General features: G+C 29.0%; 2 protein-coding genes across 2 annotated transcripts in view; one reads left to right on the top strand and one right to left on the bottom strand.

The window, feature by feature from the left end:
• Nucleotides 1–3,603: 3,603 nt before the first annotated feature.
• Nucleotides 3,604–9,577, bottom strand: sqh (Myosin regulatory light chain sqh). The gene is made up of 3 exons (XM_065508080.1): nucleotides 9,421–9,577; nucleotides 4,264–4,690; nucleotides 3,604–4,186 (listed from the first exon to the last, which is right to left on the bottom strand). Exons 2-3 carry the CDS (start codon nucleotides 4,681–4,683, stop codon nucleotides 4,082–4,084), a joined length of 525 nt encoding a protein of 174 aa, XP_065364152.1. The 5' UTR covers nucleotides 4,684–4,690; nucleotides 9,421–9,577; the 3' UTR covers nucleotides 3,604–4,081.
• A 2,394-nt stretch (nucleotides 9,578–11,971) lies between these two features.
• LOC135959190 (putative uncharacterized protein DDB_G0285119) overlaps nucleotides 11,972–18,806 on the top strand; it is a 63,756-nt gene continuing 56,921 nt past the window's right edge. The window contains exon 1 of the mRNA XM_065510276.1: nucleotides 11,972–13,495. Within this exon, the coding sequence (XP_065366348.1) occupies nucleotides 12,858–13,495 (638 nt within the window). The 5' untranslated portion in view covers nucleotides 11,972–12,857. The remainder of the gene's footprint in view (nucleotides 13,496–18,806) is intronic.

Here is an 18,806-nt window from a genome sequence, read left to right as displayed (position 1 = left end):
ATCGCCTGGAAGCAAAATTATCAACAATGAGACAACATTATGGGTGCGTTCGTAAATGCAGTAATATTGCAATACTGCATCAAAAGCATATATGCCATCATTGGTTTACGTCAGACATTTTTTAATTGTTGGAAGTGATGCCGCAAATTTGTGCAACCAATAGGGTATAATATATTCTGTAATACTTACAAATTATTTTCTGGCAGTAAGTGAACTTTTTTTAATATATATTTATTGTATATATTTAAACTGCAATATAGAATACATACATATGTACGTGTCTTAAATACTAATATTTACTTGTGAATGTTTATATTACAAACTCATTTAGGTATACATAGTATTAACAAAATAAATACGTTTTAAGTTTATAAATATATATAATATACATTAATACGCACATAATTTCTATCCAGCTATATGTATTCAATTATTCGAACTAAAAATCAAACTACACTGCGTGTCACGACAATAAACGCATCTTATTTTTCGCTTTATCCAAACTTAAGGACATGTTTTAACCAAACTATTTAAATTGAGTATTCCAATAGGGACTTCCGAACTTTGTCGAATTGGTTTTCATTTATTCAGTTTGCTTTGCCAAATCACCATGGGCGATTATAGCGTTCAACAACGCTATCAAATGATGAAATTGTTTTACATATCAAAATTGGTGTTCCGCCCGAGCAACGTTCCGCGCTCTTCATCCTTACGTACCTCGGATGAATTGGTACACAAAACAACAAAATTGTCGAATTTGGGATGATACTAATCCAAGGGCGCCTAATGTTTCTAGAAAAAGTCACTGCTTGGTGAGGCCATATTTCTTTGAGAACGACGTTTGCAATCGCTATATACTACGTTTATACGTAGCCTATTCGCAAATAAAAATAATTTTCAATTAACTAACTCTCTGTATATATGTCACTTTGGTTACGGAAAATTTTTATTTTTTTAAATACAAAAATTAAAGAATTTAAAATTCTTGATTGTCTTGCAATCCAATTAATGCAATAACGCAATGAAATATTTAAAAAACGAAAGAAAAACTAAAAACTTTAAAAAATATGGCAATGTTTAAAATCTTATTTGCAAATAGTGTCGTTAATCAGGAATTTTATTCGTGAGTTTTGACTGTATATACGTCTAATTTTTCTACTTTCAATATATTTATTTGCGAATAAGTCGTGCGTATAAACGTAGTAATACACTCGAATTAAACATTTGCATTTAATATAAAAATAAAAAACTTTTTTACTTTTTTGTGAAATCCTTATACATACATATATTTAAGATAACTAGTAGATAGAAAAATTCAAGTTTGAAGCTTAACAAAACAAATCAGAAATATAAAATTAAACAAAGGTAATTTCAAAACTAAGCAAAAGTATGCGTACTTACATAAATGGAAATGATTTTTTTCATACTTCGTTTAAACGTTTTGGCATTGATGAGACATGTTTTCTAGTATATTCTGGGATGATGTTGTTCCATTCTTCCACCAAAACAGTTTTGAGCATTTCCTTTGATGTTATTACATGATTTAGAATTCGTCGTTCCAGTAAATCCCAATGATGCTCGATGGAATTCAAGTCTGGGGACTGCGGTGGGGTTTTTAACTGTTTTGTATCATTAAATGTTTTGGGTCGTTATAATATTCCTCAATACTCAATTTTTGTACGCTTTGTGTTAGATATCCTTTTATAATTTGTAAATAGAGCCTATGATCCATCGTTGATGAAAGGAACTATAAGTTACGCACACTTTTGCACCTCTGCCCCCATGATTTACTGTTGGTTTTAAATTTTAGGGATTTAATGCTGTACATGGTTTTCTCCACACTAGTTGACGGCCTTTTATACCGAAAATGCAAAACTTGCTCTCATTAGAAAATAAAACCTTTTATCAGAACTCTGGAGGCTTATTTATGTGCTCCTTTGCAAACGCTATTCTTTTTTGTCTATTAACTAATGAGACAAGAGGCTTCTTCCGTGCTATACGACTTCGCTAGTTTGCCTTTTTTAGGACGCCGTTATTCGCGGATTTTCCTTGACAGATTGGACTACAGTTTTTTTCTGACGATCAGTCAATTCAGGCGGGCGACCTGTACGAGGCTTGGGAAAAATGTGGAAAAATACTTGTATGATATTATTTTCAATTTACAAATATCACTGCACAAAATTTTTTATTTGTTATAAAAAACCCGTTACAAAGTGCAGTTGCATTTTGTGTACTCATATTTTTGCATACTGCTAAAGTTGCCATATTATAGTTTTTGTATTCCCAATTTTTGTTTTAGCTCTCAAATTCAAAAAAGGAAATGTCTGGTATAATATATGTATATATTAGAGTTGATTGAATGGACGAACAAAATTTCTAGGTACAGTCCGTCCCGCCCACTAGAATTGTTCTATGTATTGTAGAAACACGTCATGTAAAGTAATAGGATGATAGGATAACATTAACTGGTGCCGCAACGACGCTGAAGTTTTCAAGTGCATTTACAAGGGGAAAATGCAATTTTTTTCACCAAAAAAAAAAAACAAATTTTTTTTCTAATTTTTTTGGCCATATTTTGTCGAATTAAGGTCAAAGGTTAAAATTTTCAATATTTGGAATATCTCATGGTAAGATAGCGAAATGCTATATATTTTCTGGCCGATTTTGATAAAACTTATGAAAAATATAACACAGCCTAGTATTTACAAAAACAGCAGTAAAATCAAAATTAACCCTTAATAGCCAAAATACGGTCAGTGGTAATTTATGCTGCTCAAGTGTGTGGTGACCTTCGTTGAATGATAATCAGTGGAGAAATATTCAAAGCTGCCAGAATGATGCATTAATAACTGTTATGAGAACAGCATCTATACGATGAAACAAAAGGTCTCTGTGATGGAACACAACGTCATGTTGACAAAACAGTTCGTCATGGATTGTCTTCGGAGGAGTGATCATAGCTTCAACATCATACAGCTGGAGTCGACCCCGTTGCATGTCAGGAAGGACCTTCGAGTATACGAGGAGAATATACAAAGGTATAAGCAGGATCCATTAGATCTTAATTCAAATATGACAGCTTTGAACGATATTCAAAGATACGATATCAATACCGCGTTGCAGGTACCGCATGAATGTACTAGGAGGTCGCACATAGCAGACTCGAGACAGTACCTTCCCAAATATATGTATGTTCTGGGTCGCCATGATAGCCCCACATATTCGACTGCCCTCCCAATCCTACTTTACATAGTTCAATGGATTTATGGACCAACCTAGTTGAATTAGCACAATTTCATGTCCTTGACCTCGAGAACAACCCTTAGATTAGAAAATTTTAAGTTTTAGTTGTTACAATCACAATGATATTCATGTGTTGGATTCAATTTAGCTAATTTTGCGAATTAAACCTAACATTGGTACATGATGGAAAAAAACTTTCGATATTTTGTTGGCAATACATAACAATTTCTATGAATGTTTCTCTGATAATCCATTTTTTGGTGATATCTAGGGATATACGAAGATTTCCCTAAAATATGGTTTATATAAAAAATAAGATTGTCGAAAAGGAGGTTTATTAAAGTACAAAAAAACGTAGAATTAAAAATGTGTATGGATTGTGTATAAAATTTTATTCAATATTTAGATATAAATGATTTTCACGTTAATACTTATAAGTGTGATATTCTTAAATTGATTTTGAAATGGCATACAGAGTTCTATATTGGTAAAGTATATAATAATAACATTAAGTACTCAGATGTACTTAAAGATATAGTACATGTGAAACGAAAGTAGACAGGAAATATTTAAAAAAAAAAATAATTTATATAAATACAGCAGGGTTGATGTGTTTCATATCAATAAACGTTCACATAATTTTAAAGGATTTATACGCGTTTCGACTAAAAGGTCACACAACAAAGATGCCTTTAAAAGTGAAGAGAAAAATGTAAAAAACATTTGCAAGTTGGGAAATGTTAACTTTTTTCTTGTATTAATGATAATTTTAACAGTAAAATGAACAAAAAGTATTCGGTTATAATATGGAGGGGAATGTCTTTATGAATAGTGGCATTTATTGTTCGTCTTTGTCTTTAGCACCATGTTTGAGAATTCTAGTAAATTCGATATAATCAAAGAGTCCACCCTTAATAGGAGCTTCACGATACATTTCATCAACCTAAAACAATATAAAAAAGAAACATAATTCGGTATTAGGCAGATCTAAATATGGATAAAAAAGCAATGAATACGTACATCTTCATCAGTGAAACGATCACCCATGGTGGTAAGAAGTTCACGCAAACGATCCTCAGGTATTACGCCGTTATTCTCCTCATCGAAACAGCCAAAAGCATTTTTAATCACATCCTCTGGATCAGTTCCTTGTAGGCGTTCGCCAAATAATGTTAAAAACATTGTGAAGTTAATTGGTCCAGGGGCTTCGTTCATCATGGCTTCCAAGTATTCATCGGTAGGATTTTTGCCCAACGATGCCAGCATATCGTGTAAATCTTCCTTTTCGACAAAACCATCACGATTTTGATCAATCATATTGAATGCTTCTTTGAATTCTGCAATCTGGGCTTGATCAAACATTGCGAAGACATTGGATGTAGCGCGTTGGGCACGTTTTTTGGTTGTAGCACGACGACCTGCAGTTTTACGAGACGACATTTTGATTCTAAAAAAATTCAATTATAAAGCATTATCAGTTATTAGTTATTCATTTATATTTTATTTATAACTTAACTCAACCAAAAATATTGGCATAGGTACAAATTTTAAATAAATGATTAATATTTATAACAACTTAAATAAATAACATTGATTCATAATTAAACATCAAATCCTTCAACTCAAATGAAATGTTTAAAAAAAGTTCGGAATTAAATTGGCATAAAACATAAGATGTTTTAAACAAGTAGTGAATATTTAGTATTAATAGATTTTAAAATTTGACCACAGTATTTGTTTCAAACTTTAAAATCTATTATTGCTGAATATTCACAACTTGTTTAAAACATCTTAAGTTTTATACCAATTTAATTCCAAGTTTTTTTTTATAAAATATATAATTTTACTACATCAATGATTAAAGAACTCCTCAAATTTTAGTAATTTATTAAAAACTATCTGGCCGTCCGGTTTCGCTCGGTAGCTATTTACTAATGTTAGTTCCTCAAGTTTCTCCAAAAAATTTCTCTTATTAAGAAAAATGAGAAGTGAAAAAGAGGCAGTATATAAAAAATTAAATTTTCCGAATTTTTTTCTTTACAAACAATCTCCTGAAAATTTCAAATAAATCGAATAAAAAAAAAATCAGCCAAATCGACCATCAGACCATTTCATTTTTATATATAGATTTCCAGAAAAGTGATTTCAAATCACTTTAATAAAATGTGATTTTCAGAACAGGCCGATAAAACAGAAGCGATAAATATTGTATAAACCTTGGAGGTTTATTTTATTAAAATTAAAGTATAAAATAAATATGACGTTAACCTTCTTGTTTGAATTCAACCATAGTCATATTGAACCGTAAAGATTATATTCTGATCTGAACTTTCATTACCTACAAATAAATGTAAGAATTTACAAGATTTAAAGAGCTAATACCCCCAAAATACAAAGGTAGCTTAGCGATAGCGTTGTTTAGTGTATTTTAGTGGTGTTAATGCCAAAAAGCCTTATCTGGCTCAGGCATTAATACTTGTGATGGTCAACGTTTTCCATGTCATTACTTTATATACAGAAGCTGAATGTTGTTAATAATAGGCTATCTCTTTCTCAGTCAATGCCTAAAAGAATCTGTCAACTTGGTCAAAATGTCCCAAATGTTGTTTCCGTTGGTTTTCTAATGAATTCCGATATCTTCTTGTCTTTTCTGCATCCAAACCAAAAGGTACAATTTTACAAAGAATTAAATAAAGGTTTCCTAGTAGTCCTAAAATCCTAATAATTGTCTTTTATTTTCATCTTTTTTTCGCTACATTTCCTATTGGGATTTTTCTGAGAAAAACGCAAAATATATAAATATTTTGGTTTTTCAAGTCTCAGAGATTGATTTGTTTTCAAATTCATCCAGAGTTCCATCATCTATTTCTCACCCTAACAAGTGGTAAAGGTAACCATTATTTTACTATACCTATTAGTTAGTTATAGTCAATATTGTTTCTTATTTTTAATGTACACATCTGCTCAAAATAATAGATACACCAAAATTTATTTTTTAAAAACGAAAAAAAATAATGGTATATTGTAAAATTATAAAAAAAATTCAGTCGATTTTTATTTATAGTTAAAAGGAGAGTAAAAAACAAAAACAAAATATTTCATAATTAATAATAAATATTATAAAGTAAATTAAATTTCGAAAAATTTGGTGCTCATAATAATAGATACATTTTTAAAAATTCTTATTAAACAAAAGCTAATAAATTTTATCTTAAAAAAATTAGTTTATTATTAAAGTAAAGCTAGTATCCAGTATATCCACCTTTGTTTTGTAAAACTTTCTCCACTCTTCTGGGCATACTGGATATCAAGTTCTGACACTTCTCCAATGGAATCTCGTACCATATTTTTTGCGTTTTCTCCCATAAATCGTCTTTATTTTTGAAAACTTCCTTCGAAAGCTTTATCTTTAATTCACTCCACAAGTATTCTATTGGGTTTAAATCAGGGGATTGGCTGGGCCAGCTTAAAACAGGTACGTTATCCTCCAAGAACCAGTTTTTAACTAATCTTGAACTATGTTTTGGGTCGTTGTCCTGCTGGAATGTCCATATTAATGGCATATTTTCCGATGCATATGGAAGCATTACGTTTTCCAATATGTCTCTATACCCACTAGCATTCATGGTATCTTCTATTCGGAATATCGGACCAACACCATTCCATGAAAAGCAACCCCAAACCATTATGTTTCCCCCGCCATGTTTTACCGTCTTTTTTGTAAATTTAACGTGGAATTCTTTTCCTTTTGGTCGGCGTACATTTCTTTGGCAGTCGTTTCCAAACAAATCTATTTTTGTTTCGTCGCTCCATAAAATATTTCTCCATTTTTTTTCGCCTTCACACCCGGACCATTGTAAGTGCTCTTTAGCAAATTCTAATCTTGTCTTGATATTTTTTTGGCGCATTAGTGGCACTTTTCTGGCAATTCTTCCCGGCAATTTAGCTTGTAAAAGACGACGACGAACTGTTTGTGGACTGATTTCGTTACATAGCTCCGCAGAAATAGCTTTCGATGATATGAAAGGGTCTTTTTTAACCATAAGGACGATCCGCCTATCTGTTTCTGGACTGGTTTTCTTTGGTCTACCGCGAGTTTCTCTTTTTTGTTTTTTAGATAAAGCATTTTGGACAAAATGTAAAGATCTTCCTATGCTCTTTGCTATTTCCCGTAATGATTTTCCTTGATTTCTCATCGTTTGAAAAATTTTTTTCTCATCTTCGGTACAATGATGATTTCGTCCCATTTTCTTCAAAAGAGTCCTATTTTTTATAAAATTGTTACTAAAATTTAAATTATACTTACTGTTTCACGTAAATAGGAACAAAAAATTGCACAAAAAAAAAATTGTATATAAACAAATTACAAATTACTGATGTGTATCTATTTTTATGAGCAAATAATTTTTTGTAATTCAAATAAATTCGTTTTTAAAAATCAACATGAAAGCAAATAGTTGCCAGATTTTTGACTGACATGACATTGCCAGATAGAAATTTTAATAATATGATGTATTCTTAACGCTTGCGAGGAAATTTTCAATGTTACCGCCATTTAAATTTTTTCCAATTAGGTGTATCTATTATTTTGAGCAGATGTGTATATAGGTATGTAGCTTATTATTTGTTATACTCATTAAATAATATGAATAAAACATGCTACAATAAACTGAAAAACAAATTAAATCCATTTTAAAATGTATTTTTTACAAACCCTCTATTAGTTTTATTAATACAAACTGAATATTTTTGTATATATATTTTCTTATATATTTTTCTAAATATTTTACTTTTTCTCATATATTTGGCTGGGGAGCTAAATTTGTTTGTATGAATGTAATAGGACCATTTATTTAATTGTTATTTACTAAGTATAGTTTATATCTCAGGATTTTTATTACTATGTAATACATATTTATATTTTGGCCTAGAATGGCTTTGTATTACAATCTTGAATAAATAAAAATAAAAAAAAAAAAAAAATAAAAAATAAAAACCCTCTATCTAGCTATAATAAATTTGCCAATAACGCAAAATTTGTAAAATAAATTATATGTAGAATTCAGTAGCGATCTTAAAAATATGTAGTAGATATTTTTAAGAAAGAACACAATATTCCTTATAAATAAACAAAATATACTGTGTTTTGCTTTCCTAAAAACTTGTATTTTCTAGATATGGTTTGTTCGTTTGCTTACTAACTTTGGAAATTGTCTATACAAAAGATAAACAAAATATGTATTGGGAAATGGAAAGACTAGCTATAGCTAGCAAACGTACATACTAATATTATTAAGCCCTACCTACAGGAGTGTTTATTAATTTAAAGCAAAACACCTAACTAAATGGTAGGTGTATGTACTAAAAATTTAAACCAAAATGTTTATAACAAATTCATCTCAAATACGCATTTCAATTCTTAAAAGTCATCTAAAATAAACAAAATGTTTTTCCAAACATCTGTTATTCACCTTTGTTTAAAACTGTTGTTGTCGTACTTGTTACTTAGTTTTTACCAAAATGGGTAGAAAATAATTAAGAAAACTTTATCAGTAAATTGTGTCAACAACTTTTGGACGAATAATAATGTACACAATTTTAGTAAATGACTCATAACTTCAGTTTCGATTTTCGTAGATGTTTTTTTTTTGTTACACTTCATATGTGTGCAGATGCATGAGTGTGTGTGTGCACCAACAAAAAAAATGAACAAACATTGCTCATTGCTTTGGGTGAATGTTTTTATTATTCTTATTTGTTTTTGCAAAACCTACAAAAAAAAAAATAAATACTTTGTAAATTAAATGCCATAAAAGGTAAAAATTTCATTACAGATTCTAAAGCAAACATTAACATTCAATTCACATGCAAAAAACATGAAGAACTTTGTAATTCAATGCAATGTCAATTGGATCAATTAAAAACTCTTAATTCGATTACAAAAATAGTAAGATTGAAAAATGAAATTTATTTCTTTAAATTGTTTGATTGTTCTCCTTTAAAGTGGACATGGTGCCAAGAAGATGATTCATTGAAGTGTAATAAAAAAAACAATGTTTTAATTAAGTCCCCAAATCTTTACACATCACCAAAAACCAATGTAAATTTAAGCCGACATACGAATTTGTTTTTTACTTATTAAATCTATAACTTAATCAATCCATAGTATTTACTTACATGATATTTGGTTTTAAGTATATATAATTAAATAAAAGAACAAAGATTAGTCTCTTCCACACAAAATTTATTTTATTTTAGCCTGCTACTTGAAAAACACTCCCAAAGGCCTTTGATACTTCAGTACGATTAATTAAATTTTTACAGTCAACTGACCAGGGTTGCAGTCAGTACTTACACACATCGGCAGAGTTGTATTTGTAAAGTATAACTAGCACAAAATACTACCGTTCAAATAATTTTAAAACAGGGTACCTGTAATGTCGTGTAACAAATTCAAATTTTACTTTTTACCAGAGACCGAATAAGTGTTATTTATACAATTTTTTGATTTCCTGTTGTGTACTTCATGCCCAGTTGTTCGGTGCCCAAATAATCTTAAAGTGGCATACAAATGATTTTACTACGCAAATTTCTAGTTTTTTGCCATTTATTCCCATATACATTATTATTTTTCCTGAGGAATTGTAAAAAATTTGGTTAAATATAATATTTTCTTCGAATATTTCCTAAAATGCCTCAATCATTTATCCTGTACTATGTACTTTCTATTTGTATAAAACAAAAACAAATTTTTAAAATTTTTGATATTTTGTAAATATCACTTTGGTGACGTGATTTACAAAATTAGGGCCTTATTTTTCAATAGATTAAAATATGTTTATTTAAAAAACACATACAAATTAATAGTTTTTGTTTATTCAGTTTTACTGGGAAAGCAGGTTTATTAAGATATACTCTGTTAGAGTACTATTTGATATTCACCAATTTATACGTATCAAATAAACCTAATTTGTATTTTATGTAAATCGAGCAATATACTTAATTTCGCTAATGTTTTCTTCGTAATATGTGTGGTTAATGGTTTTCTTCTACTTAACTTAAAAAAATGTAAACTAAACTTCGAAAAAACTAACGCTATACACATAGATAATTATACATAGAGACGAGACACTACGATTTGTCAAACAAAAATACAACAAAAAATATGTTTGATACAACAACAAAATACATTGACTAGCATGTATTTTGTTGTTGCGAGAGATAGGTTTTTTACAACAGACTTAAGTTTTTGACAATTACGTCTCGTCTCTATGTTACCCTATGGCTATACATTTCAGCAATGACGTGATCCACTATAGTGGATCCTAAAAATATAAATTATATTACCAATGTTTTAATTCAATTGTCAATTTTACACAAATAAAACAAACAACTTTGGCATCATTTTTAAATACAACTTCCTCAAATAATTTTTCAGAATTGAGGGAATTGAAAAAAATTTCCATCTCAACAACTTCATTAAATCCTACCAATACACTGTGGTTCCAATACCAAATCAATCTGGACAAAATTATAAAAATTTGTATCTTCAGAATAAAGCGAAATATTTTTTTTATAATAGCTAACAACTTGCTCTCATACAACTTGAAACAGTTTTTTAGTTGATAGTTTGTTTCAACAAATATTGGCTCATATTTTTGTTTAAAAATGTCTGTAAAATTTATGCTCAACTAAATAACATATAGTTCATGTTTTTTAGCAAATGAAAGACCATATTTCAAAGAATATATAGAGTAACTTCGGGTAATGTGGACTACCGTTTTGTTTTTTCTAAATTTCGGTCACAATATATATGGATATTAAAAAAGTTGTGAAGCAATAAATTAGCTAATGTAATCTTTAATTGTTTTTGCTGTTGAACATTTTTTCCGTCAAAGGATAAAAAATTTATGCGAAAATATTGTAAGGAACCCAAAAACCAGCATTAAAAAAATTGGAGGGTAATGTGGACCACTATATGAGGGTAATGTGGACTAGTATTTAATACATACAATTCCTAAACCAGCTAATCATGAATGATTAAAAAATTTAATTTTAATATATTATTAATACAAACTAAAAAGTCGCCTTCTTGGCTTAGATAGATGGCATACAAAGTACATAGTTATTGTCGGGTAATGTGGACCATTAGTACATATTCAAGTAATTTAAGTGGTCCACATTACACGAACTTGGGCTACAATGGTAAACAATTATTTTTACCTAATAATCTAAATGTGCTTAAATTCTTACCAAATATATGCAAAACTACGTGTCCACTTTAACTATATAAAACAACCAAACATTAAATTCTGTTCATAAAAGTTGGATCTCTGATAAGCCCGAAGGCGAAGCCCGTGTTAAGACAATACTTATCTCATAGGGCAACTTATTTCACTGCAAAAATACCATCCCACTTTGTCCATCCTTATATTAAATTATCTATTTTAACGGAAACGATTTTGTAGAACATTTTCGACAAATTGTTTACTTATATGGATTTTATGTGGGTAATATTGCTTTTAAATTAGAATTCAAAATGTTTTTAGTTTACTGTAACTCGAAAAATACGTAATATAAGCTTTTTAATTTTTTTCTTGTATTCAGACCCCAAATCCATAGACGCCACCAACTAATTTTGTACAGCTAGATTTGAATTTAGAACCACAGTGCGAAAGTGTTTAATAACGGCTAAAAATAAAATCGCCTCAGTAGTTACACACAAGGCAACACTTACTATTTCTGAAATGGGCAACACTGCAAAATATTATCTCTGTAATATGAGAAGTTGGCAACGCACTTATTGAATAAATTTCTAATTAGAAGAATCAAAACGATTTTTTTGTTGTGTGGTGATGAGAATAAATTTACAAGTTTGGTGTTTGTTTGACGTTGTAAACAAATTTGCATGTTTTTGTGAAATGTTAAATATAATAAATAAGAACAATTTGCAAACTATTCCTAACAGACTAAAACGAAATACACACAAATTGCTGAAAATTTCATATTAATAAAAACCATTTGCGCCTGAACTAAAAAGGGCATTTTATTATACACAAACCAATCAGAAGGAAAATTAAAGAAAATCAAAAGGCGCATTATAATAAAGTTGAGTGTATGCGAAATAGTGGAGGAATGCAATAAAACCAATACCTAAAAAATATATATGAATTGCACAATTACAAAAAATAAAGAAGAGAAAAAGAAACGCAAAAAAATCAAACTGAAAGAATAAATAAAATAGTATTAATTGGAATAGGATTTACAAAAAAAATCGAAATAAATTTTACCTAAAGACTGAGTGATGCGCCTTTTGGCTGTGTAGACTGAGTATTAACAATTTTTAAGTAACGTTAAACGAAAAAAAAATTGTGTCGTCAATCCGGAAATGAGATTTCTTCCGGTCGCTGACATCGAGTAGTATTAGTATAAAGACTGTTTGTTGTAACATTCAATTTATAGATCGTCGACACGTTGTAATCTATCAAAGTGAAGAGTAAGGTAAATAAACAAACAACAACAAGCTGACAACAAGAAAAAAAAACGAAACAAAGGGAAATCCTGTCGAAAAATAATCGTCCTTAGAAAACAAATAAAAAGCAAACAGTGCTTTAATGCTTTCATACGTTGTACCAGCTCAGGAAACAACGGCTTCAAATGGTCGTCCAATGAGTGAAAACGGCGGTGTTAGACAACAAGTGCCTTCTCCACCACGAAATTTAAGTCTACGTCTGAATTCATCCTATAATACTGGTGGAAGTGCAATTGCAATCGGAGGTGGAGGGGAGCAACTTCTTCAAATGCACCAGCAACAGCCAACAGAGGTTGATGCACTATTGGCAAATGTGGCAGAGTCCTGCGATGAACGCACCCATTTGCTGAACGACGATTCAAATCCCACACCACCCCCGCGTATCAAACGCCAAAACAGCAACAATAGCAACAGCAATAACAACAATTCGTTCAGCTTGAATAACAATGCCACCAATAATGACAGAACTTGTAGTGCATTACATGGCCGCGATGGTTGCGATGACGTCGTCAATGTAAATGTTAGCATAGATAATGACGAAACGCTCTCAGATGATGCAGTTACCGCAAACGAAATGACAGCGAATGCTTTAGATTCCGATATAAGTGATAGACAGTCGTTGCATCAGAACACCTCCTCAAATCCCCGCCTAACGATGACAACAACTAAAAAACAAAAACTAAGCAAATTGGGTTCAAATAAAACAGTCGGTTTGAAAAGGTTTGTTTGTTTTTTTTTATATTATTATTTATATGAGTGCTTTTATATACATACATATCGAGGGACTATATTTAAAACCCTCTATCTTAGAAAACACAAGTTTTCAGAAGAGCAAAATAAATTATTTCTTTTGCAATATATTTGTAAAGCCGCTACTAAATTTTACCTATACAAATCTTGTATCTTTTTTGTGGTACACTTTTAAGTTTGTTATTGTCAACCAATTTTGATGAAACATATATGGTTTAAAAGGTTTCTTTTCCTAGTACCTATAAATAGGCCACTCGTTTTTTTGTGGTACACATTTAAGTATATTATTGTCCACCAATATTGATGAAACATACATGGTTTAAAAGGTTCCTTTCTCTAGATATTTTTATTTTTTTACATTATTGACAATTCCTGCAGTCTTTTCATAACAAAGCAATAGTTTCACATGTATTGTTTTATTTTTTTTTTTATTTTATTTATTTATTTATTTATTTATTTATTTATTTTCAACAACCTAGCCTTATTTTCCATAACCGGTTATACATTGCTACTTAAAAATTTAATTAATGTAGTAAAATTATAGTTTTAAATTTAGTTAAGCTTTCCTGAATTCAAATTATCGTAAACAAATTTGTATTCCGGGGATTTAAGCTTTTTAAATATTGTAAATTTTTTTTATTTATTTGAAGGCATATATACTTTCAATCGAACAGCTACTTCAATGCAATTTATCAAAATGTACTTTTTACCTTATGTTACCACTTCCGGGTCAAATAGTTTTATATTCAAATATTAGTTAATTTAAAATATTTGGTCAGATTAATCATGAGCAGGGAAACCGGAAATATGCTCTAATAAAAGCGTTTTAAGCGCTTTAAAAATGCAGTAAAAACTTTAAAATATGCTCTTAAAATTTAAAAAATATTTTAAGAGCATATTTTTTAAATTTTAAGAGCATATTTTTTAAATTTTAAGAGCATAATTTTACATAATTTTTAACCAAAAAATATACTTTTATTTAAAAAAATCAATACAATTAATTTTTTGATTATATTTTATATAAATTATTAAATCACAAAATATTGACTTAAATTTTCAAATAAAAATCGTTGTCTATTGGATCGGAAAACATTTTTATACATAGAAAATGTTCTTTCGACATCAACTGATGTTATAGAAGCAAATTTAAGACAATATTTTTTTAACACTTAGAAAGGTTAAGTTTGAATTAGAACTAAAATTCGATATTTAGATGGCGCTATTATTAAAATAGAGCTTATTTTGTATTAAAAAAAGCAATCTATTTTTCAATTTTTAATTTAAACAAGGGAAGTAAAAACCTGTAACAAAGACAAAATTTGTGTTTGATAAAAAAGTCAAAATATGCTTATTAAACAGTAAAATATGCTCTAAAAACGCAAAAATATGACATAAATATGCTCTTAAAATAAATATATGCAAAAATATGCATTTAAGGGTAAAATATGCAAAAATATGCTCTAACAAATCGATGCCAAAATTCTTAAATAGTTCTGAAACGTGTAAATATCTTATCCATGTGCTCATTAGACTCACCAGAAAAAATATGCATTTGCATATTTTGGTTTCCCTGATCATGAGCATGCCAAATTATTAAGAAAATGTACTTTGCAAGTGGAAATTATACAAAATTCAGAAATATAATTTTTTTATTAGAGAAATTGCAAAAATGTCAAAAATTGCATACAATAAGTTTTTTTTTGTTGAAATTTATACCACAAATGTGGCCATCAAACATAGATTTTCATGGAAAACTAAGATAGAGGGTATTGAATATAATCCCTCGATATGTATTTATTTTATGCACACGAGTTCATGTAGTACATACATATGTATGTATGTACGAATTCTAATGCCACGGCACAATTATTTCCAATACACATGTATTTCTCTATCTATTTGTTTGAATATGTGCATATGTAGGTTTCTTTGCATAGGTTTAGTATACCTCCTCGATTCTATTTGATCATTTTAACTATTTTACTAATATTTATGTATATTTTTGTTTCGGTTTCTGCGTGTTTTGCTACTGTTGCCAAGACTTTCTCTTTCTTAATTTGTTTTTTTTTTATCTAAAAGATAAAATGATTTTGAAAAACTAAAATGCTAAGATTTTGAAGGGTCTTTGCATCGTTGTCTTTGTTTCTTTGATTTTTCATTTCTCTTTGCAACATTAAATGTCACAGTAATAATGTGCACTGAAACGAATCGCACCTCGTCACAAGTTGTTGGTACTTACGCTTGATTGCTCGTTCAATTCATATAGTCTACACATAATGGGGTGTTTGTTAATCAGTGTTTTTTTCGTATAGCTTTAGATTATTATATTACAAAATGAGATTCTGAAGATAATTTTAAGTTTATACTCGTAATTCAATACAATAAAAACTATAAGAATTTGTGCTATAAACTCCAAACAATCGATCTGTTCAATAACTTGAAACTATAACAAATTTGACTAATTTTTCAAGTTTTTAGATAAAATATATTGTTATTCGATTTTTATTTTGATCAAATAATATTTTCTAATTTTATATATTATTCGAGTGATTTTTGATTATTCGTACGAATAAGAATTCTTTTACGAATTTTTAAATAAGATTTAAATAATTAACAGTATGGCTGACTTCATAAACGCATTTTGCAAAGCAACACTGCAATGCATAGTGTTCATAAACGCAAAAGATTTTGTTTTGGCAATGTCGCAAGTTCAATATTGTATGGCAATGCTTGTCCATGCGCAGCATCTGTTAAATTTGTGAACTGTTTTTATTTATGATTATTTACAAAACATTTATGCGTTCATGAATGTCACAAAGTATTGCTTTGCCTTGTAATTGCTTTGCATTACTGCGTTTATGAAGTCGGCCTATGTTTCTATAAATTGTAAAAACTTACTTTTTTATAAATCACAAACATTTTTCAATAGCAGTATTCATGATGTGGAGCTCTTGGCCTAGTAAAAAAGCAGAAGAGCTATTTTTTCACAAACATTTCTATTTCTAATGTTTTTTTTAACCATTTCTCGTAGTCCGAATAGGCTGAAATATTGCATTCATGCATACACCTGCAATACAAATTCGATCTTATGTTCGATTTTTTTTAAACTGTTTAAATAATCTGTAGATCCATATATCTGATAACAATGCAATACATATTATGTTCGAAAATTCGAAATTTTGTTTAAAAGTTGTTAAAAAAATCTCTAACAACGAGGATTCTACACCATTTCCAATAGTATTTAAGAGATTTCTAATTGTATTTCAGAAATTACAATTGAATTTCAGAAACTTCGAATTCTATTTCAGAATTTTCCATTTATATTTCAGAATTTTCCATTTATATTTCACAAATTTCTAATTGTATTTCAGAATATTCCATTTATAACAATGCAATACATATTATGTTCGAAAATTCGAAATTTTGTTTAAAAGTTGTTAAAAAAATCTCTAACAACGAGGATTCTACACCATTTCCAATAGTATTTAAGAGATTTCTAATTGTATTTCAGAAATTACAATTGAATTTCAGAAACTTCGAATTCTATTTCAGAATTTTCCATTTATATTTCAGAATTTTCCATTTATATTTCACAAATTTCTAATTGTATTTCAGAATATTCCATTTATATTTCAGAATTTTCCATTTATGTATATAATTTCTGAAATACAAATAGAAGTTTCTGAAAAACAATTGGAAAATTCTGAAATACAATTAGAATCTTTTTAAGTATAAGGCCCTAATTTTGGAAATCACGTCACCAAAGTGATATTTATACGGAAAAATTTTAAAAATTTGTTTTTGTTTTATATACAAAATTTTCAAATTATGAAAGGCAAATCAACGCTTGAATTTTCGTGCGTTTGTTCTGTTAAGAATTTGTATACAAATTGTATACAAATTTTTAAAATTTTTTAAATTTTGTTTTTGCTTTTCATGTAAATATTACTTTGTGCCTAAATAACAAAATACAATTGGAAAATTCTAAAATACACACTATATAAGGAGGGTAGTCCAAAGGGTCCTAAATGCAACTGCCAAAGTCGAATTTCTGAAATAATTTTGGAATTTGAGAAAAACCGTTTTTTCATGTGATTTCCCATACATTTTTCAACAATATCGAGTAAAATTACATTGATAACATTAAAATCACTTCGGAAAACATTTCAAATACAGTGGCAACAATTTGATATAACTTTATAAAAATATAAAATTATAAATTTTTTTTCCCATTGAACCTCAAATCGAGTTTAAATTCCAGAAAAACATGAGAATTAAGTTTGACATCGAAAGATATAAATATAAATTTTTAAATGTATGAATTTGTGTTTGTTGGGATTGAATAAAATGCATACAAAATAATAAACAAAAATAAAATGTCAAAAAATTTTAAAAATATGTGTATTATTTTTATTTTACTGCAATTTAATAGCTGAATATAAAATTTTGTACATGATTCTTATGTATAACGTCTTTGTGTGTGCAAATTTTCAAATATATATATATTATGTGTGTCTATCAACATAATGTCAAGCAAATCGAGTCAAATGTTATGTGAACACCTTTTTGCCGTAGAGTGATAATCATGTTATCGAGCCCTAACCGCAAAAATAACGTAACCGACATTTTTTTCAAAATTGACTTTTTAATGAAAATCGATAGAAAACTTTCGAGCGCATCAACGCCCGAAATAATGAAAATTAAATGTTTATATATACAGAAATATCGCAATTTCAATTATATCGCAAGCGACACTCACCTTTTTGCTTTATAGCAAAAATAACGTAAGCGACATAAAAGCAAAAAGGAGCAGTAAATGAAAGTAAGAGTAGCCGAAGAACTAGAGAGAAAATCAAAACAAATTGAAATACAAAAAGATAGATGTACTAAATGTGATCAAGGAAAAAATTTAGACAGCAGTCACATCCAAACAGAAGAATTTAAGTTTAAGAATTTTTTTGAAGGAACAAAAAGAAAGGACGGAAAATGTTTTGTTTTTATGTGCAAGTTTCGAGCTTCAAAAAGGAACAAGTAAGAAAATATGGTTGGTCAAGCCCGACCATATAATACCCTACACTAAGAAAAAGAGCAAAATCATTTTTCTTTTAAAATTTGATTTACGTTTACATGAAAGTTATTTATGTTGAATTTTATGTGTATACCAAAATTTTTAAGAGATTTATGCACGTTAGAGTGATTTTTGGAAGCGGGCTTATATGGGAGCTTAACTAATTATGGGCCGAACACGATAACATTTGGTGACATGAATTCAGTATATATA

The sequence above is a fragment of the Calliphora vicina genome, chromosome 4 (assembly GCF_958450345.1).
Source record: "Calliphora vicina chromosome 4, idCalVici1.1, whole genome shotgun sequence".
NCBI lineage: Eukaryota > Metazoa > Arthropoda > Insecta > Diptera > Calliphoridae > Calliphora > Calliphora vicina.
The sequence above is the reverse complement of the archived record's forward strand: the minus strand, read 5'-3'. Positions and strand labels throughout refer to the sequence as shown.